The 25182-nt window shown below is 42.2% G+C and overlaps 1 protein-coding gene across 1 annotated transcript in view; it reads right to left on the bottom strand.

Moving 5' to 3' along the window:
- Positions 1 to 21784: 21784 nt before the first annotated feature.
- The window catches only part of FER1L6 (fer-1 like family member 6), a 62281-nt gene continuing 58883 nt past the window's right edge, over positions 21785 to 25182 (bottom strand). The window contains exon 41 of the mRNA XM_057367543.1: positions 21785 to 22326. Within this exon, the coding sequence (XP_057223526.1) occupies positions 22140 to 22326 (187 nt within the window). The 3' untranslated portion in view covers positions 21785 to 22139. The remainder of the gene's footprint in view (positions 22327 to 25182) is intronic.

Here is a 25182-nt window from a genome sequence, read left to right as displayed (position 1 = left end):
CTGCCAGCACTTGAAGATGGTTGCCTGTGCAAGGAAGGAAAAGATCTATTCCTAAAGTAACCAGATTATGTCAGAAATGGGAATAGGCAGAAGCAGAAGTACAACAGCCAGAGCAATCTRTCAGTGATTCCCAGGGGCTCTAAGCAAACAGCCTTGAAACACTCTRTGCAGGAATTTACCATCAGTGTTACCAAATAAAGCTTCATGCACTCACTGCAAGAAGAACAAAGCATTTTTGTTTATTAGATGCTACATGCAAACCAATAAACATATTGTCAAAGTACATGCTTTTGCAGATAATTAATTTAAAAAAGACTAGGCATAGTCTCTTGTGTCAAAAATACCTCTGTTGTATAGGGAAAGATACATCATTTGTGAGTTTGGATGATTATAGTGCTTGTTTCTCTATCTGAGCTCCTGCCATTGCCAATGGAAATAAAAAGTTGGCAAATTTAAATCGCTATATATAATTTATATTGTGTATTTTAGATATTGACTTCAGTGTGACATAATGGACAGYTGTAACCACTGTTAAGAAAAGCCAGATGAATGAATGTCTCTGACAAACTCTTCTGCACATCTGGTCCCAGGGGTCCCACAAATGGARTGGTTCAGCCTAAGAAACCCTGGCCTGTGTCAATCAGTACTGGCCAATAACTATAACCCCCTGCCCCATATGGATGTGCTGGTTTATTTAACCTACAAGGTCATCTGGGGCAACCTCGCTGATCTGCATGAGCTAGCAATGGGAGGATYACACCCAGAGCCAGACCCAGGCCTTTGGGGCAGCTCTGCCTGAACCAGGTCTCTTTCCTGGACTGTGTTATTGTATCTCTGTATTTTCACGGGTGCCTGAGTACTCCCCATTTCACTCCTCAAAGAGCAACAGGGACTGCAAGAACTTTGCAATTTATCCCCAAGAGGACAAGCAGTCCAGTCTTTTCCTGCTCCTTTTCCTGCTCCATTGAAGGAAGTGTTGACAGCAGTTTATCAGCCTACAAAGGTCTGAGGCGTTGATAAAGTCCCCCCAAATCCTTTGATTTTCAGTCACACACTGATATACTCTGGGATGTAGATGACTTAATTTACGCTTGGTTTCTTCTGTAGATCTATCCTGCTCTCTTTGTTTTCTCCTGAAGCTTCCTACTAATTCTTTTTGTTATTTTTGCCACAAAAATGTGTTCATTTTGCAAATTTATAACTGTTCAAGGGAGGTTGAAAAACACGCAGTAAGCCTGAAATTGGAGTCTGTGGAGTGCAGTCCAATCGATTTCCATGCTTTGAGTTCCTCTCAATGGCAGTTTCCACCACTGGGAAACTCCAGCATTTCTAACCTTGTACTCCAAACTGAAAAAAAACAAAAACCAAAACCCAAACCAACCAGGAAATCTGAAATCTTATACCAATACAGGCATTTTCAGCTGTGGCTGTGTGACAAGTAGTTAACAGSGAAGTTTGAATTCCACAAAACAAGTATTTTTCAAAGGAAAATGYTGGTTTTGATATTTTCAGCCACAGCTAAATGAAGTATATCTCTTTATTCAGATCTGACTTTCTTCACTAAATTCCTTGGCAGGATACTGGCTTAAGAGAGATTATTTTGCCAGCATGCTGTTCTGCAACATTTTCTAATTTTGCTCAAATAGCTTTTCCCCAGACAGCCCATGGGTAGGTGGTGTAAACAGTAGCATATATATTGTGATCACCTTTCCAGTTTCAAAGAAAGTTCAAGTTCATTTGCTTTTGCAATGTCTACTGGCAAATGACTTCTGGTCATAATCTATGACACTACCTTCWGTGTTTGTGCAATTAAAAAGAGGTGATCAATCTTAAAAATGTCACGTTGTAATGCCAGTAATGACCTTGTGTGCACATTCAGGGAACGAGCACTTCCCCTATATTTCCTGTTATGGTAATGAAGTGTCTTTGTTCTTGCTACTGCCTTTTCTGTGGTGGAGGTAGGAAATGCTAAATACATCTCTGGTGTAAAGCCATGCACCTTATAAAGGGACAGATTTGATTAAGTGATTTTGAAGAGGCTTTTTCCAACTGATGGAAAATATGAATATGAAGCCTCAAAAGTGCAGGATGGGATACAAAGGGATTTTGCTCAGTGCATTTGTTGGAGGAAACAACATGTGGGCATTTATTTCCATATTCAGGATGTAAAAGAGGGGGGTCTTAAGATCCAGTTATTAAAATCATTAGAGTGATGCCTCTGCCCTGATTAAGGTGCAAACRGGACCATAGAATCAATRATATGGATTTTATTTAACAGTAACTGTGAGGTAGTGAAAGAAAGAGAGAAAACCTTCTCGGTTGGCAGGAAGTGTGTGCAAACCTGGCCTCAGCAAATGGGTCTGTGGGCTATGGTCTTAATTCACAGTCCAGTTTCTATCAGGAGGCGTATTTGGGTGGGGAGTGGGCTTTGATGTTTGCAGCTTCTTTAACAATGTTTAAGCCATTAACAGCAACATTTCAGTCTCTCACAGTAGGTTTTATATTGTGGGCACTAGAACAAGAACTTCTTCAGTATCTTCTGGTTCTGCCTAGAGCTAGCTGAGCTCTGCCAAGCAAGCCAGTCCCACGGGGACTGTTCAGCCATCACCTCACTTCACCTCTGTCCTGGCCTTCTAATGTTTCGTCTGTGAGCAACAGCTGCACGTCAGGGTAAGCTCTGCTCAGGACAAGGCTTGACTGGCAYCCTCCTCCTGCACCATCCTGCAGAGGGATCTCACTGGCAAAAGATCTTTGATGTCTCCTCCTCTTCCCTTCCTTTTTTTCCCACTCTGATTCCTATAAGTTCAGTCCTCAGGGGAGAAAAATGTCATTGTGACACCTGTAAGTGAAATGAATAATAGTAACTCCTTTTAGCTGAGATCTTTGGTGCTTCTCAAAACACTGCAGCAAAGGCTATAAGTTCGCATCTCATTTTTCTTTGGAAGAGTTCTCTGAGGCAGGAGGGCAAAACAGGGGAGGTAGGGCAGAGTCTGTGCCAGTCTTTAGATGCCAATTGAAAACTGGTATAGGACTAAAATAGAACAGAACAGAACAGAACAGAACAGAATGGAACAGAACAGAATGGAACAGAACATTTTGGTCGGAAGGGACGGACAAGGATCATCTAGTCCACCTGCCTAACCAATCCAAGGGCTGACCAGAGTTAAACTACATAGTGAAGGGCATTATCCAAATGCCTCTTAAATGGTGACAGGTTTGGGGCATTTGCCACCTCTCCGGACAGCCTGTTCCAGTGTTTGGCCTCTCTCTTGGTACAGAAATGGTTCCCAGTATCTAGTCTAATCCTCTCCTGGGGCAGCTTTGAACTATTCTTACACATCCTATCACTGGATCTTGGGGTCAATAGCTCAGCCCTCTCCTCTTGCCCTCTTCAGGAAGCTGCAGTGATGAGGYTGATGCTCAGCTGCTTCTTCTCCAAACTMGACAAGCTCAGWGTCCGTCACCACTCCTCACAGGACGTGTCAACATGGACATGTCACACGATGTGCCTTCCGCCCAATCAACAGATTTGTTGCCCTCCTCTGAACACACTCAAGGACTTTCACATCCTGGTGAAGTGATGGGTCCAAGAGCTGCACACAGGGCTCACGGTGAGGCTGCACTCAGCAGGATAATCRCCTCTTTAGATACCTCCATTTAACTAGACACCTTCGCTTCCCTGTCCAGTTAGCAGACAGAAGCAGACTGATTCATCATGCCCATGGCAGAGGGGATGAACTGCACCTATTCCTCTCATTGATCACAAAGGTAATGCAGTGGTGACAAGCTTGGCAGCAGACGTCCRTGTTTCAGGAGCTGATGTGCAGTGAGTCGCATTTTGTCCATTGTGATAAATGTCAGCATTCTCTGGCTTTACTTTTGATACACTACCAGGACTACCTGCTGCCCTGTGATGAATGYCATGTTCAGACTCAGCTCCAAAGTATGGATGAGACTGATGTTGCTTGGTTTTGAGTGTAAATTCTAGGTSTTATCTAATATCTTCAGCAAACTTTGCGATTGAGAAGTTCCACAAGGTAGTTGACTACAAAGGACATTTTCCAGCCACAGCTTGTGTAAAAGAGTGAGATAAGAAGATGAAAGGACAGTTTTTGTGGTCTTGATATTACTCAGCATTAGARAGCTTTAGAACCAGTTAGCCTTGATTAAGGAGGATAAAAACCAGGAAAACAGAACAAGTGAACAAGAAATTACTTTGTAGACTGTCGTAACTTCTGAAAGCCCCGTCCTTCCTACTCATCCCATTCTCTTGTACATCTCTCATCAGACACAGTTCTCTGCAAGCATGGGCCATTGCCAACCCTAGGTAAAAAATGTCCTATTCTGAATTACGACAGATTATCAAATTTACTCATAGTTAGCCRCTTCACCAGAATTTTTTGGAAGACAACATTTGTATGACTGGCATTTTGCAGAGCCAATATCTCTAGGTAGTATGAAAATGTCATATTCCTTTTCACTTTATTTTCAGTTTTACGATTTTTCATGATGAAYATAAAACAAATCACTTCTCACTCATTATACCTTCCAGTAAAGAAGACCTAAGACATATCTCCAGGGTAAATGGTGTAAAAAGTGTCTTGTAACTTTGTGAGACACCTTGTCTCAGCACAGACAGCCATCTCTGACTGGGAGAAATTACAGTCATCCCATCTTTGCCTGGTCAGCCACTGGATACTCATCTTCTTGAAGTACTCTCAAATTCCATTTGAGTCTCTCCTGRTAGCTGTAGTACCACAGAAACCATTTACCAATGCCTTAAAGGGCCATTTCGATTTAACTAGAGGAAACAGGGAGATAAAATATAATCATTTTTTCCTGGTTAGAGAAACCCCACATCTCAGATTTAATTTTAATGGAGTGGGAGGATGGGTCAGTTTAAAGAATCGTATCAATTTGACTGAATTAATTATTGAGGTTAAAAGCTCTGACATAATCAAGCAAGAAAGATTAAATCATATTGGGAAGCAAATACTGTATTTGAAAATCAATGCATTCATTTGTATATATGCCACTAGAGAAAGGTAAAGGACAGATGGCTCCTTGATCATCACTTCAGTTTTCATCTTGTCGAGTCTTACAGAGATGCCTGCTTCGCAGGCCAAGTCAAATAAATCTAAAACTGTAAACTGAAGTGTAAAGAAGGATTATGTTTGAATTTTATATCAATCTTGTGTTTCTCTGTGCTGGACAGAATTGGGTCCCCCTGAGCCAAGCTGAGCTTGAAATCAGTTAATGATATAAACACCATTTCTGGCTATTCCAATGTCATCTTCTTCAGATGAGCTCATATTGAAATTCATATCTGAATGTGAAAACAAACAAACAAACAAACAAACACACAAGCAAAAACCAAACCATGAAAATGTTGAGAGGAAGTACAAAGCCCAGAGGAAAAGGATTTTTATGTCTTCTGATCAGCCAAGCCTGAAAGCTGAGTGTTCCAGTGTACCAGCATTTTCTCTACAAGGCACATATGCCTTGTTTAGCAGGAGTAGCTCAGATCTGATTGAGCTGCTCTCTCATCTCAAAGTGCTGGTGAACTGATTCAGCTGTGTTACAGGATCATACTTGTGTTACTCAAAAATACAAGAACAAGCAGTTTTAGAGTTCAGGCTTTACTTATTGTSTGAAGGTCAGCTACCTGCCTGATGGAATGGATTCCTTTGTTATCCAGAAAAAAAGACTGCTCTAGACCTCACCTGCTGACCACATRTGGAAGGAAAGAAAAACCACGAGCCTGGAAGTAACTGAAATACCTGTATTGACTATTGATAGATTTCTGAAAATAGATAGACATGCCCTAAAGTTCCAGGTACTGAGCTGAATCCTGCTGGGAGTCTTTGGGGATACATGTGTTGACTTCAGTAGCAGCTGATTTGTGCCTAATTTCCCCAATGAACTATGATGGAGTATCCAAATTAACTGCTGTCTCATTTTATATGTACAGGCCTGTAATAATTTAAAAATTATCAGGCAAACATGAAGCAAACCAGAGATGTCCTGTGCTGTTATGTTGATTTTCCGTGCTCCTGCAGAGAGGGGAGATTGTCTGGACAAAGCAGTGTGTGTGGGCATGTTGGTCAGCCAGCAGGTGCCCACYAAGACAGAAAATCTCTGTCCTTGGAGATTTCCAAAACTCAGCTATGCAAGGTGCTGAGAATCCTGATCTAACTTTGAAGATATCCMTRCTTTGAGCAGGAAGCTGGACTAGATGACTTYCAGAGGACCCTTCCAAGCTAAAAGTACCAAATCATGAGATTGTATAAAGCTGCTGAGCAGTTAGAAAATGCAGTAAGAATGGAAGTAACCTGCTTGATGTTCTCAAAAGAAACAAGGAGTAGAAAGTTAAAAACCCCAAACTTCAAACTACCATYTTTCTTTCAAATTGTTTAATTGCCCATAATAATAATTGAAATCAGTCATCTTTTCCTCTCATTCTGTGCCTTAGTGCTAGAGAGCAGTTTTTCCCTTTTTGCAGCTCGACAATTTCCTTTTTTCCTCTTATTTGTGTCCCACTCCAGATCTTTGTAGTATCTGTTCACATCCACAAGAAAACACACTGCAAGTTGTGTCTATGGCCATACTCTGCAGTCTCTGTGTTYGTGAATTTGAATCCTTAATGCAACACTTTCACAGAGTGACACCCTCTTATATAYGTCAAATTCCTGAGGATATTTGGTGCCCACCTACTCCTTTAGGCAAAGCAGGCTGCCATGTAGGTGTTATCAGATCTTCCATAGCTCAGTCTGTCACCCCAACCTCTCAGATGTTACGTTTCTCTGCCAYTGAGGTTTTACAAATCCACTGACAGGGCCCTACAGTGCCTACSTAGGGTTAGAAGTTCACAGAACTGCAGGTAAGAGCCTCACACTGTGTTTGCCTTGAATCAAGAGCTTTATAACATCCTTCTGGCAYCTTCTGCTTGCTATTGGGCCACCAGACAAAAGACATGAAAGTTCTCTGTCCAAGAATTATCATATATGGATAAATAAATGTGGTGTGATGGAAGAATATGAACAGAAAGGCAGCGTGTGAGTGGGACACTGAGAGTGATGCACAGAAAGGAGACTGGGACCCTAAGTAGGTGAACTAGAGAGAAATAAAAGTCCAGTCTTGGGCCTGTCCTTGGCTCATGACCCACCCACATTTGAAAATCCCCATCCTTTTCAGGAAAGATGCAGGTTCAAGACTCAAACTCTCTAGGAGATGGTCAGAAGGGCWAAGTTGAGCATGGTCACATTTAAACCTTTGAAGATCTGGTGATATGTATGATGCTTAATGATTTTGCCTTTTCTTTTTACATACACTTTTCCATATTTTATATTTTAGATATTTTTTGTACCCTTTATGTATTCCTTGCACCCTTAGCCTACAAGCTTGTAATTTTTGTAGCCTGATATTCTAACTTAGTTTTGGTTTCTGCTAGGCAGAAGACCAGATAACCTCAATAGGAGGCTGCTGAGCCCTATGCTGTCCCAAAACTCGAGGCTGAAACTTTCTCTGCGCCCTGCAAATGGCTCCTTCTGTGCAGCACTGCTCATGAGCTGCTCTCCAAACAGATCAGAGAACAGGAAAGCAGTTTTCATTTCCCATTGATTTTTTTTAATAGAGATATCTAAAAATATTTAATTTTGTGCCTGTGGAATAAAGACATTATTTCAGCCAGGATAGTGGGGAGAAAAATTGAAAAATTCAGGTGGGAGCATGAATCAGATTATTTCCATCCAATTCCAAGCCTTCTGTGCACAGGAAATAAAAAGAAATGGAAACTCTACTAAGTGCACATTTTCTACTCTACTCCAATGCGTAAAAGGATTCAAATCTGCCTAGAGAAGACAGGGGAAAAAAAGAATTATGTTGGATTTTCAAGTGAAAAATATATTGTAAAGTTTTATTTTCCATGGAGGAAAATTCAAAGCAAGGAAGAAAACCTCCAAGTGGAACCAACTTTTTTCTGGGGTAGAGGGAAGTGGGTGACYCAAAGCACCAGGAGAGCAGTGACACAGCTGGGACTGGACAGTGAACCTCCCACATGCACCTATTCTGCCTCCCTTACATCTCCTCCCTGAATCAAAAACATTTTTTCTGGCTATTAATTCCTAGAGCACTTTTCACCTGCCATCTCACTTGTTCTGGTTAATGTGTGAACCATAGATGAGAAAATAAGTGTATTGTGCATCTGCACCAGGAAGGAAGGCTGCTTGTTAAATCTTGCTTTCCACAATCCACATTTTCCAGACATACAACTTTCCCTTTTTCCTAGGATAATCTCTCTGCTCCCTTCTTCATAATTTCTTTGCCTTTCACCTAAACTTCTGCCGATTTCCTTCCTCATATCCTCAAAAGCAAGGGAGAAGCAAAAAAAATAAATCAATCAAGAGGCAGACATATTTAATAGCTGAATTTTCTGGCTGGAGAACATAATGCAGCAAACTCAGAATAAAGAGTAAATTTACAAATGTCAGCAGGTTAATTAATGCCAGATACTGCTTACTAAGAAAAATTAAGATGTGAGGAACTTGGTGCTGTGAAGGAGGTTTTATTGGCATTCTGTCCTCCTGAATTTTCAGCACTGTAAAATTATGAGCTCTTTTGTCCGTGGYGATACATGAGGGATTAATTTGATCTTTCTTGCTACTTTATAATGCTGTGGGCAGAGGGTGTTACACGAGGCTGAAGCACTGGTTTGGTTGAGCTGTGGGCTCATTGCCTGTCTCAGAGGGGTGGTCCCTCAATGCACACCTTCAGGGAAGCACCACAGCCTCCTCTTTTCCCCAAAGCTCACAGGACAAGGGCATTGAAACTCCATCAAATGGGCTGTAAGAAGAGCAAGGAGGAAGAGGAAGGAGGAAAACCTTAGCTCCAGAGTTGAGAATCTCTCCAAGTAGTGCCTGAGRAAACACAAGGGCAGCATTCTCATTTACACCTGCAGCATTTGTGGAGTGCAATTCACACATTACACTGTGAGCTGAGGTGTTGAACTCAGGAGCAGAGCTGGAGAGAATGGGACAGTGCTCGAGTCCTGCCTCTGGGATTGTGTGTGCCTCCAGTTCCCTTCATGGACCTCTCACTCATCTCTGAAGACTCTTCCATGATGGGTCACTCCCAGGGCTTGCTTAATACAATATCACATCTTTTTCTTAAAAATCCTCTGTGTCTAACCCTTTGCACATGAACTCATATGTACCCTTTTAATATCAAATTTCCCTCTAGGAAACACAGCACCCATTTTACAACCAGTACATGAATTTCTTTCACTAGCAGAAACCAGTGTCTCTCACATATTTCCTCTCTTCCAGCTTTGGAATATTTTCATGCTGCATTGACACAGATAAAAAAAACCTGTAATGCTCTATAGAAAATGTGGGAAAATATTACTTTTATTAAATAAAAAAAATACCTTAAAAGAGAAACAGACTGTTTAAAAAAGCTTCATTAATTATGGTTAACCAAGGTGCAACCTCTACAGTGGAATGCTGGTATCATTCTACTGAYTTTAATAGAAATAAAAAGAACTGAGTGAAATTTTAAATAGATTAAAAAATCTTTCTGCCTAGAATTYCTGATCTAGAATTGTTCTTAATTAAGTCCTTCATTTCTTTTCATTCACCACTCTTTGGATAGCTGAATCACTGCCTTTTATTGCACCAGAAGAAGGATAAAGGAATAATTTATAATAATAATCAATCTTCTGCCCAGCCTGTCATAAGTAATCCACTACCAACAGAAGTGAGAGGCTGAGTTTGCACTGGAGACAATCTTTGGGGGATTCTGTAATGTGGTAYATTTTTTGTCTGATCCACAAAGTTCACTCAATAATTGCCATCTGACCTGAGGTCAGGATAAGACATAGAATTTAGATGGCATGCAAATAAGTCATGTCTGCCCCTTCCTTTTTCTTAAAAGTTCTCTCTGAATCCTTACAGAAGTTTTTGGTTTTTTTGTTACTATCTCCTCTGCTCAGATTCTGGATATAATAGTCCAWAATGTCACTCTGCATATGATACATTGGGTAAAAAAAGATGTACAAGTGTCCTGATACAATGAGATATCTTCACTACTCACTGTACTGTGCACTGCCAAAGCACCTTGCAGCTGGAAAGCTTTAAGAACAGCTTTATAGATCCACTGGGATTAACAATGGAGAAAATAAACTGATTTCTTTGACCATTTTCTTTCTTCTCAACAGCTGGCTGCAGTTCATGCCTGAGAAAAAGGGACAAAGAGCACGAGACTGRTTCTGCCTGATTCCCCCACCTTCCCCAAGCAATACAGCTCAGCAGGTCACACCAGAATAATTATTAAGGTGACTTTTGCAGTTAGACTACATGGCCCCTGGGGTTACCCTGCTGCCCTGCTCAGCAGGAATGAGGTCTCAGATGATGCATTTGGATACATTCAGAGTCAGTGACTCAGAARCAATAAAAAGATCTTGAAATACTTGTCAGGTTTCTACGAGGGAGAAAGGAGTAATACCAAATTCTATCCCAGGATGGGTAGGATGAGAAGCAATCAAGGAAATATGAAAGAAGTTACACATTGGAAAGTAGAGAACACTTTCTGTGAGAACAATAGATGTTCTACTACCTACTCACCTGCTGTAAAGACAGGATCCTTCTAATTCTGCAATTTGCTTTATAAGCACTTGAAAGTTTGCTCAATTGTAACTCTTTGAGATAAAATTTTTCAGCCTGGGAAATCTCCCTGGGCCTGAGCTTTAGTGAAACCTTCAGCCCGAGTAGCAACAAAATTTTATGTTCTACCGCTTCTCTTGGCTCCATTGCTAAGTTGGACTGGAAGGATTTGATTTGGGAAAACTGCAGTCTTTGCTGTTCCCAGTCATCCAATCCACATTGGAGGAGCTACTTTAAAAAAACCCAAACCTCAGCACATACCAAACAGAATTTGTACTTTGTGATTATCAAACAGAACAACTCTGCATTCAGGCAATTGAGCTCAGCCCCTAATGGCTCTTCAAATAAGTAATGTTTGATCAGGTGTTGAAGAAGTTCCTTTTGCTGGTACTTTTGACTGTGTCTGTAATGCTCACAAGGTCTTTAATGTCTCACAAGGTCTTTAATGTGGCTCTTTCTCCCTTGTAAAAGAAATGAAAAAGTGATGGGAGTGTGGCTACATCTCCAGTAATTGGTACAGGACCTGTCTCAGGCCCTTATCTCACTTTCTTCAAACACTGTTCTTGAATTTGGAAACGGAGATGAAGCACAAGCCTTTGTCATCTCTTTGATGTCAGTCTGCCAGGAGCACTAAATCAGCTGCTCCTGCTGCCAGAGTGCTGAACAAAACTTCTGCACCTTCATCTGCCTGAGGGGAGAGGGCCATTCAGATCCTGCCAGCTTTTCTGAGCAGGATCTGCTCCCTGCTGACGTTCATAGAGCCAGCATCCATCTTTTGGGCTGGGTTCATGATGAAATGGGCGTGTTTTTAAAAATCATGTACCTATTTCCAATACCGTTTAATTCTTCTGCTAGTTAGCTTTAATAATAGCAATTAGCAGATTGGAAAAGCTCCACCTCTGCAGTCTCTGCAATGATGTTCCTACTGTTGAAGAACAGCAATGCCCTGATGTCATGGGAATGCAAAAARTATCTGTATCAGAACAGCTGTGAAAATGTGACAATGATACCAACATCTGAAGAAAAATAAACAGATATCTGATATTGTCCAAAAGAGATTGATCAAAAAATGCTGTGATGATAGCAGAATAATGGTATTTTTGCTTGGTCTAATAGAGGAGTGAGATAATTCCTTCTTTCTTCATGGCTGTCTCATATTGGTCATGCCCAAACATTGGCTGAGAGGTGGCAATGCAGCCCATGTGAGAAGAGAGAGAGAAGAGAGAGAGAAGAGAGAGAGAAGACCTGCTGGGGCAATTGTGCTGGGCCTGGGCAGTGATCCCACAGCATCAACACACAGGAAACACAGAAAATAAATTCTGTAGGAGGAAAAAGATGAGTGGTTTGGGGACTGCCTTGCATAAGACTTATCATTCCCTCAGGCAAGTGAGGCATGTGTCAAGACAGGGCCTTTTGTCTGGGAGCTCTCTGGGCAAAGCTGCCTCATGAGCCGCCTTTGAGGCTTTGCAGGAGGCACAGTGTCACCTGTCCTGTGTGGCAGGTCCCAGTGACACTGTCTGTGCCCATCTCTAACATCCCTGATGCACAGGCTTCTCGCTTTCCCAAGGCTTCTGACAAGGAAAGGCAGGGGTGGCAACACGACACATTTATTTCAGCCAAGCCAGATTAAGGCAGCTGCACTTGAAGCAGGGGAAAAGACTGCACAAGAGAAATGCAGAATAAACGAACCCAACCTCAGTTAAATGAACCCAGCCTCAGTTAAATCAACCCAGCCTCAGTTAAATCAACCCAGGCTCAGATCCTACTTGTGCAGAAACATTGTTCCCTGGGACTTGCTCTGAGGCTTTTCTCAGCTGAGGAGCAGGAGTTCCAGCACTGACACTCTACTCCTGAATGCCCTACTCAGTGTTGAGCCCTAAAGGGGTTTGACCTCTGAGGTCTCATCCCTGACCAAACACCTTCCATATCCCTCCTGTGGTGTCTGTGACTGAGCTCTCTTATTCCTTTTGTCTGTGGTGGTTTCCTCTCCTGGTTGTGTTTGAATTCCTCTTGCTGGTTCTTCCCTGTGGTAGGGAGGCAGCCTCAGCGGCTCAGATTGTTGTTATATTGTTATATATCTGACCTAAGAAAAGACAGACTACAAAAGACAGGCCTGGAGGAACAATGTGCACATGTCACAGGAGCTCTCTTGTCCTCCTAGGCAGCCCCTCAGTTCTAGAGCCTTCTTAAGTTGAGGCTTTCCTTCTGAATGCCTATCACTCACACTTTGGAAGACACATTAATTGTGCAGACACCACAGGAAAGCCACGGAACTGCTGAGCTTTATCTCCCTACAGGGAACCAGAGCTTCATCACCAATGCAGAGGCTGGAGCTGTCCAAACTGCTCATTCCCACACCTGCCCACACACYRYTCACAGAGGGGCTSYTGRGAAGTCAATATCTATTTATTTAWTGTGCTGTGGGGTACAGAGGAAGCTCTGATCACTAACAGAGAGCCAGCTTTTCCTTTGATTTAAATATCTGTGAAGGCACACTTTTGGAGTGCTTCAGACTCTTTGAAAGGTTTTAGCACCTCCCTGACTATGACAGTGTGTATCCCTCTGCCCCTTTTCCTSCTTYTGCAGTAGCCACCAGTGGTGGTCASGATGGCCACATTGTCYRGCTTGACRAGAACRACACAATGGTAAAGGGCCAWAAATCTTGCTCAGCACCTGAGGACTGGTTGACCATGTGCCAATCCAAGATACAGCTGGTGTGTAAATATGACTAAGTCACCCTACTCCATAAATAGCAGGCAGCATGGGGTGCATTGGATTCTTCTGCAGGGCAGCATGACACGATCTCCCCTTGTGTAGGATTGCCTCTCAAGGTTAATCCTCAAGCCTGAGAGATGCTTCGTGTTAAACTTTGAAATCTTACCTAAGGGATATGAAGAATTGATTATGTCTATATAACTCTCTAGACATAAATGGTTGACTGGATACAGCTGCACCTACACCTAAATCCCCATCTCATAACCGTGATGGTTTGATTGGTAGGTTTATTGAARCAGCTTATTCTTGGGTAAGTGCTGCAATGAAATCTGAGCTCAGATCTCTCTCCACTGCCACTCTGAATTGCTCTGCTGTGTGCTGTTTGTTCCTTCACCCAGCACTGAAATGCTCTTGACTAGGAGGGTTCAATTCTGCCGCCACTGACTGCTAAAAATGCTTTATGGCATCGCCTGCCCAATCTCAGCACATCCCATGAGGTGTTATTTTGCAGYCCCATTGCCTGCCCCATCCCATGAGRTGTTATTTTGCAGCAAGAGCTCATATCTACACTTGGATCTGCACATCTCCACATCTGCAGATCTCCTGGTGAGGATGGGCTGGCGATGGTGCTGCAGTGGGGTGGTGGGTGAGCACCAGCACCTGATTGTGCTGCTTCTGCTCTGCCCCTCCAGTGCCTGCATCACCTCACCTGTGCAAATGGGGCATCTCATGGGGGCCCTGCCCTTGTGTCTCCAGGGTGATGTCTCTCGAAGCCACTCACTGCTCCAGAACTGCACTCTGAGAGCCTGGATGGGRGAAATTGGTCTCCAGGGCTGCAGTCACACTGCAGGAGTTTAGAGAAGCTTTTTTTTTTTTCCAGAGAGGTTGACTGTGGGCTTCCCCCCACTCCCCCTCAGCCCTCATGTTGAGTCTTACGTTACAAAAGTCAGAAAATGTGAAATATTGAAGCTATTTACAGCTTTTTTATAACAGAGCATTTAATCACAGTGGCTCTCTCTTTACTGTGTGTTCTGTTTCCTCCAACAAACAAAACTATGCAAAGCACATATATTGGATGAGAACCAACAGAGGGTTTTTTCATAAGCCTTGGGCAGCAAAGTTGCTTACYCTGAGTCTGCTGATGGTTTGAAGTCTACCAATCTCAAGCCCCACAGACACCACAAACACAACTCCCATCATGTGTGATGCTTTGGCAGAGTCATTTCAGATCAATGTTTAAACTGTGCCAGGGATGATTGACCACACAAACCATATTGTCTGTTAATTGAGCATGAATTGGCACACCAATGTTTCAGGGGCTCTTTTCTGAAGGTGGGTCCCATCATTAGAGCTTTGCCAGGTGTGAGCAGGATGCACTCCAGCATCGTACACACAACTCAGCAGATGCCTTGCAAATGCACACATGCCCCACTTGGTTTGCTTCCTTTTCAGTGAAGAATGTGGTAGCAGGTAAAACCAGCTCGCAGGATTCCTGTGACAAATAAAAGACCTTACTGACCTGGGATGACAGGTAGTTCAATGGATTAAAAAAAGGAGATCACAGTCAGTCACATTTATAAATCAAGAGCCTGGTAAAAGCTCTGACTTAATGTAATTATAAGCAGTGCAATCAAAGASCTCTCATGTATGAAGTACTTGTCAGCTCCCCCAGGTTAAAAGAATATATTTTGTTGACAAATTTGCCTTGCTCTCACAAAAGTACTGAAGAAATCYTATACTGTCTATTTTTTTCAAACAGAGACCATCATTTATTTAATTCAGTTACAAGAGAAACTGCCAGTGATTCTGAATCAACTATAGCCTTTGAAATATTTGTAAAATATACTGAACTGCCTACAGACCCAGAGAGCTGAGACAAGACCAGATCATGTAGGCTTGAGCTATTGCTGTCAAACACTGACCCTGATCAGCACTGAGGAGCCTCAGCTTGTCCTGAGCCMCACATCCCACAGGGCAGCCTGCTCCTCTTGATAAGCCTGCTCCTGTCAGGGTCAAGCTGCTCTGAAACCTGGAGGCAGCAGGACCAGCTGTGAAATTTGGAGCTGGTTCCTCCTCTGTGCTTCTGCTGTGGGTTGGAATGCACAGGAGCTGGATTCCAGGTCTGGGTCTGATTTGTGCTGCCAAACCTGCTCATAAAATGCATTTTCTGAAACTGAATTCCACTTTTTTTTCTGAGAAGGCAAGTTTCTCAGTCCCAAGGACTGCAGAGATGTGAACCACCTGATTTTATAATTTAATTTACTGCCAATCACTGAAGGAAACCAACAATACAGGTTCAGTAATTTACATGCTGTGGATACTGGGCCTCACACAAGCAATGATAAGCACAGGTGTGTGTCTGCTTTCCATTGCTGGTGGAAGAAGAACTTGTTCCATCAGTATTTAAAATGAAAGAAGARCCCAAGAGGTTGCTTTCTTCCAAAGAGGGAATGACTTATTTGCTCTTGCAGTAGTGGGAACAGGTGGCACAGAGAAGAAAGAGGAGTTTTAGAAGGCCACTTGGCAATGGTGAGGGTTTAATTTTAGTAGTGAGTGAGAACTGATTTGGAAACCTTGTCTTGTGATCAGGGACTGCAGGGGAAGCCTTGTGCCCTTGAAGGATGCAGAGGAGAGGTCTGAAGGCAGGGACACCCAAAGGTAGTTAACAGGTAGGATTCATATCTGTGTGTCCTTCAGCCCCATTGGATGGGTTCAATTAACAAAGCAGGAATGATCAGCAGGGCTCATTAAATACTGCAGCCATTCCAAGACCAGACTCAAACAGAGAATTGTTTCTCTCACAAGRTGTCAGTCCCCCAGCCTGCCTGGGAGTCTCAGGGTGCTCATGGGGACTCATCAGGAACTTCCTTTCAGGGGAGCAAAATGAATGGGAGTAAATTCAGAGTCAAACCTGTCACTCTTTTGTGCAGCTMATGAAATGTAAGGGATTGCAGCAACCAGGGTTTAGTTTTGTGTGCAGCAAGATCGTTTTCTTCCCATGAATAAATTAGCATATCTGAATACTAACCAAGTAGAACAACCTTTCAAGCATCTATCAGACCTCTTTTATTCTGTACCTGAAAAATATTTCGTGTGTGAATAACCAATGGGCTGTCTGGGGTCTGACACTAACTCAGATGCCATAGGGAATTCAATCAGCACCCCAATGACCATGGACTGGAGATTTACAGGTGCGACTTTCTCCTTTTTGGCTCCAATGGGCAGACCCCTTGGACAGCCTGACACCTGCTGGGAAAGAATTTGCCCGATGTAGTAATAAAAGGCTTTGACAAGGGGCAGTTCAACTACAGCAGATCTCACTCTCTGGAGTGTATTTGTGATGCAGACCCCAAAAATTGATGGAGGAACTCAGCTGCTGCTGGGTGGGTAAATGGCTTTAATGTCACACAGTCCAACCAGAGACAGTAAAACCAAGTTTTCATCAGTCTCTGCTTCCCTAGTCTTAAATCCAGCTAACTTCTCAAACTGCTAAATGGAAATGGAACCACTAAAGCAATTCTATGATATTTCAGCTCCCAAACCAGAGATGTTGTGGGGGATGTGAGGTTTTTGGAAATAAATATGCTTTGACCAAAGAGGGGGTGGGGTCTCTACAGTTGCTGGAATTTGAGAGGGCTGTTATGGGATTTGAACTACAAATATTGTTCTTTCCAAACAATCCCTTTTTATCTGCCTGCACAATCTTTGGTTTTCCAAACTAAAAAGGCCCTKACCAAAACCTGTGGAGGCAGTAGAAAGCATTAAGCCTTTTCATCTTTTCTCTCCCCATCACAGATATTACAGAAAAAGAAACAAATGACAAAGCATTTGTTTTTCCAGCCTCATTTTTCAGGCTGAAAAGTTTTTTGTGTCCAAAACTCTAATAACTGTTCCTATTTTTTCAGCACGTGTTGACTCCACACCTCAAAGATCTGTGGTGGGTGTGTCCTTCAAGGGCACTCCTATCATCACTGGTAGATGCTGACCCAGGATCACATGGACAGCGCTGGAGAAGGCAGATATTCAACTCTCTGCCGTGGTCCTGGGAGGGAAATTCAGAATGCCTGGCTTTGAAGCCCATCCTCCACAYTGTCACATTCTAAATACSCAGTCCATAAGTGCTCCTCAYAAATAGCTACTGYAGCTGCTTGTKCCAGGAACAGGAAGACCTGGAACATCAAAATCCAGTTTCCAGAGCCGTGAGCAAATCCACCTTGTAGTCATAGCTGCTGATGGAATATCTGTGTGAACTGCATACCATCAGCATTCAATCAAAGCAGAGCCTGGGACATGCAAATAATTTCCAAATAAAGACAATGAAGGGGAAGAAATGTGCTAACAGAACAGAAAAAATCCTCCCAATGGATTGCTCTTACTATCACTCTTTTATTAATATATTGACTTTCCTGTACTGTATTTACCGCAGCTCCAGGGCACCAAAACAGCCTTTGAAGCTGCTCTAGTGTAGAACTTTTGTCCAAGCTGGGTGTATCCACCTGTGGGTTCCAGCTCTGGAGATCTGTCAGTGGAAGGCAAATCTGCTCTCTTGGGTGGAACTATTCACACACCAAGAGCCAAGAACATAATGATGGAGTCAAAGTGCTTTTGGAAAGTGTTTTGTGAAGTGCTTTGGTGAGATTTTATTGCTATGGCTAATTAAGAGCTCATCACAAGCAGTGACTGCAGCCAATGTTTATTCGCTGTACAATTGTATTGACAAGCCAGGGCTTTGCCAGTATATTAGAACTGTGTGCTGGTTTCTGGAGAGAATTAACTATTGCTGCTCTGTCAGGAAAAAGAAACCTTACTAACAAATAAGCAAACAAACAAATAAATCCTTTTCTCTCGTGTTTTATCAGCCTTTGTGTTTGGCTCTTTAATATTTTTTTCTGAAATCTGWCATGTAAGCTGCAGTGCAGGGTTCAGCTGTGTGTGCCAGCATGCTTTGGACATCACAAACCCATCTGGATTTGCTTGTGCCTGAAATATGTCCCTTGGCCCAGTGGGGGTTTGCAAGGTGAGGGCTTGTAAGGGCTTCTCGTGGGTGCAAGGCTGATCCAGGATGAAGGGTGGAAGGACAAAGCTTCCAAATGGGGCTGCAGGACCTGCTGYGGCCACTTAGGCTGCAGATAGAAAAGTGGGTGAAGGAGTTGTTGGCTACCAGAGTGGTTGATTGCCCTGGTTTGGGGACTGAGGGCACACAGAGACCCTTCTGGAAAATTACAAGGAGCTAAAGGAAAAGGAATCCCTTGAAAGGGGGTGAGGAGGGTAAAACTCAACTGTTTGACCATTGCACCTAGCAACGTTTTTTATCTGTAGTTGGTATATACTTATATTTTATTACAGTATTTCACAGTCTCCAATGATTCTCATTTTTCCCCACTAGCAGATCCCAAATTCCTGTACACACCTGTCTTAAAAGATATGTGGGGAAGAAGTCTTACAGCACCTGTTGATATCACCTCCAAGTCTGCAGTGTTTTCTGCATCTGAAATGGTGATGGGAGAAGCAGACTCTGCCTGGACATGTAAATTGGAGGTTGTTTCCCTCCTCCTTGTCAATCCCCCTTCAYTCCAGCCTCTGAGGCAGCAGCTGCCTGCACTGCACTTGCAGCTTTCCAGTTGCTCCCTGGCAGGATCCAGCTGCTTGGAAAAGAGCACCAGCCACCCCTGCAGCAGAGGGAGGAGACATTGCTGGGAATTGTGCTCTCCTGAGCGGGTGGGTCAAGCACAGCCCTTTCAAGGAGCTGCAATACGAAAAAAGGTCTGAGCTGTGATGGGCAGGTRACTCTGAAGGAACAGCATGTAGGAATTACCTAGCTAATGAACTGTCAGTGCCATCACAGAGGTTCAGCCAGGGCCACTCTTCAGTCAGAGGGAGGGAGGGAAGGAACATCCAGAGATTTTTCCAGCTTGTTTCTAATGAAGGGGGCTGCTGTTACTGATGTGGAGCCACGGCAGAGGCATCCAGGAAGCAGACACAGAGTTTCTGCTAATCACTGTGGCTCTGATTAGTCTCCATAGTGGTTAAAAGAGAGGCTGTCTGGAAGAGTTTTATAAATTATCCTTTCTCCATCAGAAACAAGTGAGAATTTGTTTGCTATTGAAGACATTAATTAGAAAATGGAAAGGAGAGGTGGTTTTCATATACCAAATGTCTGGGGGATTGGAAGCAAAGCTTGAGTTGAACTTTTTCCTAGTCACAAATAGGTGATTAAAAAAGTACAAATGGTAGAATAAGTAGTATAACTAAAAAAAAAGTCTGGAAGGAGCCAGAGCTCTGGAGTTTGGAGCTGATGGCAAGCAGGCTATTCAGCCAAGATGATAACAACCCCTTTGGAGCTGGCAGCTGGCACACAGAGCAATGAGGAGCTCTGCCTGGCAATCAAAACCCCTTTCTGTGACTAATATGGGAAGGAAACAAATTTTTGTATAACCTTGTCAAGGGATTTCTTTATCCCAAATATAAAATTAATTCTAGCACAGTCATGAGAACAGTTTGCTGGGTCCAGTGCAGTTTGCAGGCTGGGAGCAAGGCACAGAATATTCTGCAGGAAACAGGACAGAGCAGACCACAGCCCAGTGCCTCACACAGTCCAAGGCAGCAAGAACAAAGAAGGACAGATGAACACAACAGCTGCCATGCAGGGTCAGGACCACTGACCTGACACACTGGACAAAATTCAAATTCATTGCCTCTTTGGCTGTCACAACATACTCCAGTCATAAATTTTATCATTATTATTCTTCTTTTCCACCAAAATAGTTTTATTTGCTCTCATTGGAGCTTTTGCATTTCCAAAATTCATGGTATGATGAGACATATTAGGAGAAACAAAATTTTCTGTTCTGTTTCCTACAGGTTCAGTTGTAAACCAGCACAAGATTGACTGATGTGGTTTCAGAGAAATGTGTCACATGCAGTGTGAACAGAGACTGTACCAGACAAGGGCGTGGTGCAGAGGGATTTGAGATGAAAAGGGACTGAAGGGTGATCAGCTCTGTTCCACATCACTGCCTTGCTACGTTCAACTAGGACAGATTCAGCCATGTAATTGTGTTCTAACTTCTTGGTCATGTTAGATACACTTCTGAAGGAAAACARCCCAACAGAAAAACTCATCCATTGTTTGTCTTTTGCCACATGTCTAGTTGAAATATATTCACTCACATATCTGGATGATTTAGTTATGTTTATTTTATACTTAAAACATGAAATTTAGAAGAAAAACTGACTCACAATCTGCTGGATGGAGTGGGGATGGGATGCTTTCAGCTTGCCTTTAGCCATCTGCCTCTGTCATCAGTGGAATGGGGAAYAGGCACTTTTAGAGCAAGTTCTCCAATCCACAATAAGCCTCTAAAATGCTTTTCAAAAGTGAGATATCTTCTCTGTGGAAGTTTCACTGATATCCATTTTCCAGAGTAAGGTAACTGCCTGTGTTGCAGGGCAGAGGGGAGCTCAGAGTTTCATTGCACAGCCYTAGCACGTCAGGTACAGGCAGTACCAAACTTCTCTTAGAAATGGCCTCTGAGAATTACCAAGGTGCCTTCTTTTCTACTCCTGCATCCTGAGCTTGGCAGAATTATCAACGTTTATAGGATCTCTTTGTCTTGCCTTTTGATACTTTAAAAAGTGCAAAAGGTGCTCACAGTTTGTATGAGTGGGGCATGGTGGAAAGTATTTTCACAAAGGTCATCTTGACAACAGGTCTGACCAGGGGTGACTCTAGAGGAGGTTTGGAAAGCTATTTCAAATTCATAACCACTCATCTGAAGGTGAGTGGGGTCACTGAGTTATCAAGCCTTGCCTTGTGCATGACACAGGAGGCAACATTTTAWGTGTTCTTAAGTAGGATGAGGATTTTCACATTGACAGCTGTGTAAGATTTTATTCCTTTTTTCTTTAATACTCCATGGGTTGTTCTGCTCTGTAGCCTTTTTCTTTTCCATTGCTCTTTGCCTCTGCTTTTCAAGCAGCAGGATTTTCCCTGTTCCCTGACCTCTGCAAGGATCATTTGTTACCACAATGCCCATGGATGAGTCTTCATCTTCCTGATCTCTCTCCTCCAGAGATCTCCAGCAGCTGGAAAAAGTTATTTCAATCTCTGCTACTGCCTCCTGTCACCAGCACTTAGCTCATTTGTGAGTGTGTGGGATGTTTTTATACAGCATAGCATTTTTACCGAAAGGTGTAGGATTAATTCTGCACATGACACCCAAAGAGACAATTTAACTTTAGACTTTTTTAATAACTTTTATCTAGAAATAATCATGTCATTATAAGGTTATTGAAAAACAGTTAAATAATTAATTAAAAACTATGCAAACACTGTATTATACATTTATCTTTGTGTACAGATTTTGATCATAATATTTAATCATTTATATTAACAAATACTAGGTTGAAACATCAGTTTCTGCATAGGGTTGAGGAATTTACTYTCAAATACAGTTTTAGGTACACAATGACACTTTTAATAATAATGTCAATAAAGCTGCAGCAGTAATGATGTACATCATTAATATATATCATTAATGTACATAATTCATTAATGTACATGAATGATAATGYCCATTAAGGATGGGTCCAAATGAGCATTCAAAGAAGACATTCAAATATTCTGAGAGCTCCAGTTTCTGATGTGAATAGTTATTTGTCTTTTTCAAGGATATAAAAATGTGGTTTGGGTTAATTAATTCTTTTTGCCTGACTTATTTTTTGCTGAAGTTTTCTCATTTGATTGACTACAATGAGAGCMATAATCTACCCACTTCCTATAACTATCCTTTCACTAATTGCACCTGGCAGTGTGTAGATGAAGAGAACCAGGAAGACAACAAGAATAAGCAGAATTATGCCAATGATGATGTACTTCTTGTAATTTCTCCAGATCAGGTGATACAAACACTTGAAAGGATTTACAAACCAGGAGAAGGATGTGTCTGGTCGGCTAAATGGGGAGAAAGAAAAAAGAAATTGTAAAGGCAGAGCCATCTCTTTCCAGAGTTACCCCACTACAAAATATATATTTGAGTCTGAAAAAGACCTTTAACTCCTGGAAACCCACTACAGAGATTGGAGGGAACAACCATGAGTTTCACAAGCTGTTGGGTCACTTTTCTTCCACCCATTCCTGAACCCAAGCTCTACACACCACTTGTAAAGAAATTCCAGCTCACACTTAATGAATGTTAATTATGTTTCTCAATTAATGTTGCAATACGAGGTTCAGAATTGCAAACAAGATCATGATAAAGCCCGAAGAAGATATGCAGGCATCACGAACTTAAGTACAAAAKCTTTCTAATAATCTCAAGGAATTTAGCATCACAAAAGTGGTAATGAGCCACTATATAAAAATTTGATTGCACAGTGATAGTCATGGTGCCATAATAATCAGAGCCAGCTCAGATCTGACACATGGCCCAAAATGGTATATTTTCAGAAGGAAATTTAAAGACGCCTCCTGAAAACAGGAAATGATGAAATAAAATCCAGATGGTTTGCCTRTGTACATAAAGAAGAGCCACCTTCTTCCAGTGGAGAATATCTGCACCCCCCCATCCCAGATTTTTTCCAARTGTTTTCCCATGTTGTGTTCTCCTCCATACCCAGAAGTTTCTTCACATTGTACAACAAAGCTGACTGCATCAAAGGCAACATCTGGCATCTTTTTTGATGGGATGACCTGACAAATGCAGTGGTGTGGAGCAACACTARGATCTGCAAAACTGGGGCAGGTTGTCTTTCTAATCCAATGCCACTGTAATTGTGCAGATGGTGCAGCAATAAGGAGAATGAAATTAGCTTAGAGTCACAAAAAGCTGTGGCCATGTCTCACTCCAGAAAGGTGTTTCAGGAATTTAAGAAATGTCTTAGTTATCTGATGAACTCAGCAYTCAGCATGTGGAGGTGAATGTCAATGTGACAGAAAGTCTGTAAATCTAAAAGGCCTACTGTATATCTTTTAATGGAAGACTGGGCTTTTWACTGAGGTGGAAATGACTCAGAAATAAATCATCAAATTAGCCCTGCAGGTTAAAAGGAATTATTAAAAAACTGGACACTCTGAAGAATAAAACTACTTGAATAACAAGACCCTTATTCTGCATCTAAGTTGAGGACTTTTCATAACCTTTAAAGGCTGGGAGGAAAAAAAAAAGCCAGACTGTTGCTTATTTAATTTGTTTCCTTTGCAACGTAGGCAATAGAATTCATTATCAGTTATGGCAGTGCATTTATTRTAATAGATTACATCCGGAAAGGCATCCTGTCCTGATCAGCAGAGATGAAGAGATGAATAACCTCACAGTGCTTTGGCCAGCAGGAAATTATGCTCATTGAACCTTATTCTTCATTTGCATTTCYCTCTCTAGTTCACGGACATTTAATCTTTGTCCGCCTTTGCTCTGGTACACTAAAGAGTCTGCTGCTGTCTATAGCTTCTAGAAAATAGTTTTTGTTTTGAAATTATTTTGTTTCTTAATTGAAAAGAAGAATTTCACAAAACAGTCTGAAAATTTCTCTTCTTCTCTGGGTGTTCCTACACGATGAGAAAAAGAAATAGAGTGAACCTRCAGGACTGGCATAGAGATCTGGAGGTCCTGAAAAAAAGGTCCTTGACATCCACTCCTTCCTGAAGAGAACGCATTTGAAGGGTAGAATCGATCATTTTTTTATCTCCCAGATGATTGTGACTACTCTGCATGTATGAACAACGTAATGCATCACTTGGGGCCACTGAGCTGGTAAACTTTAATACCTTTAAACTTTAGGGAAACTGAGGCTTATAATGTCTTTAACTATTAGTTTATTTTTTTCCAATGAATGAGTGTCTAGCTAAAATAATTTTTACTGTTCACATGCTGATATTTATTTTGGGTAACTTTAAACCCCAGGTGCTCAGACTGGCCAGCTGTGGGCTGCCTGCATGGGGAGAGGAAGGACCTTCTGGAGGCAAAGTCATCTCTCTCCCCAGATCACATCTTAGGATATGTGCAGTAGGTAAATGGGAAGACTCCTCCACCTGCACCTTGAGCAGCTACAGGAGGAGCCTGAATGTTTTGCTTCTGAGTTGGGCAGTGTCAACTGACACCAGTACCAYCTATTTTTGATTTAATTGAGGCATACATTTCAATTAAGGGTAGAATTATGTTGAGCCATGTGTTGGCTGTGTATTTCACCACAAAAACCACTGGTTACTCAATGCAAGATCTGGAGGAAGACTCTGGTTTTGTGGCTTATAGGTCAAAACACCTCCAGGCTGTGCAGCAGAGAGGGGGCCACAAGGCTGTGACAACCCTTTGGCCCAGCAGCACATTTGCAGATAAAATGCCCTTGAGCTGAAAACACAGGGAGCCCTGGAGACCTAGACATCCATRTGTGCATGGTCTGGCTCTCAAAAAATGAGAGGAAAATGAGACAGTGCCTTGTGCATCCTGTTGACAACCTTCTGGACACATAATCCCTTCAGCTACTCATGACACTCCCTCTTAAAACTCCCTTGGCTGATTGCTTTCCACCATGTGTATTTCAGAGCTATCCCAGTTCTCTCTCCTCTGAAAGAACTGCTTTAGTTTCCATCACTGGGAATCATTCAGGCAGACACCTATCAGACAAAGCTCATCCTGCCTTTGGGTGAAGTGATTAAAATCTTTCCAAGGCCAGTTCTAAACAATGCTCTGATATCTCTGATTTCCAACTGTAAACTCCTTTATGTTTCTTCCTCCTTTTTCATGTTCATCCTGAGATGTATCTCAAACAAAATTACAAAATTAACAATTAACAAAATTAAACAGAATTTGTA

The sequence above is a fragment of the Malurus melanocephalus genome, unplaced genomic scaffold, assembly GCF_030028575.1.
Source record: "Malurus melanocephalus ecotype Western Australia unplaced genomic scaffold, MMel_1.1 scaffold_3, whole genome shotgun sequence".
NCBI classification, from domain to species: domain Eukaryota; kingdom Metazoa; phylum Chordata; class Aves; order Passeriformes; family Maluridae; genus Malurus; species Malurus melanocephalus.
Note: the sequence above shows the minus strand (reverse complement) of the source record. Positions and strands in the feature narration are given on the sequence as shown.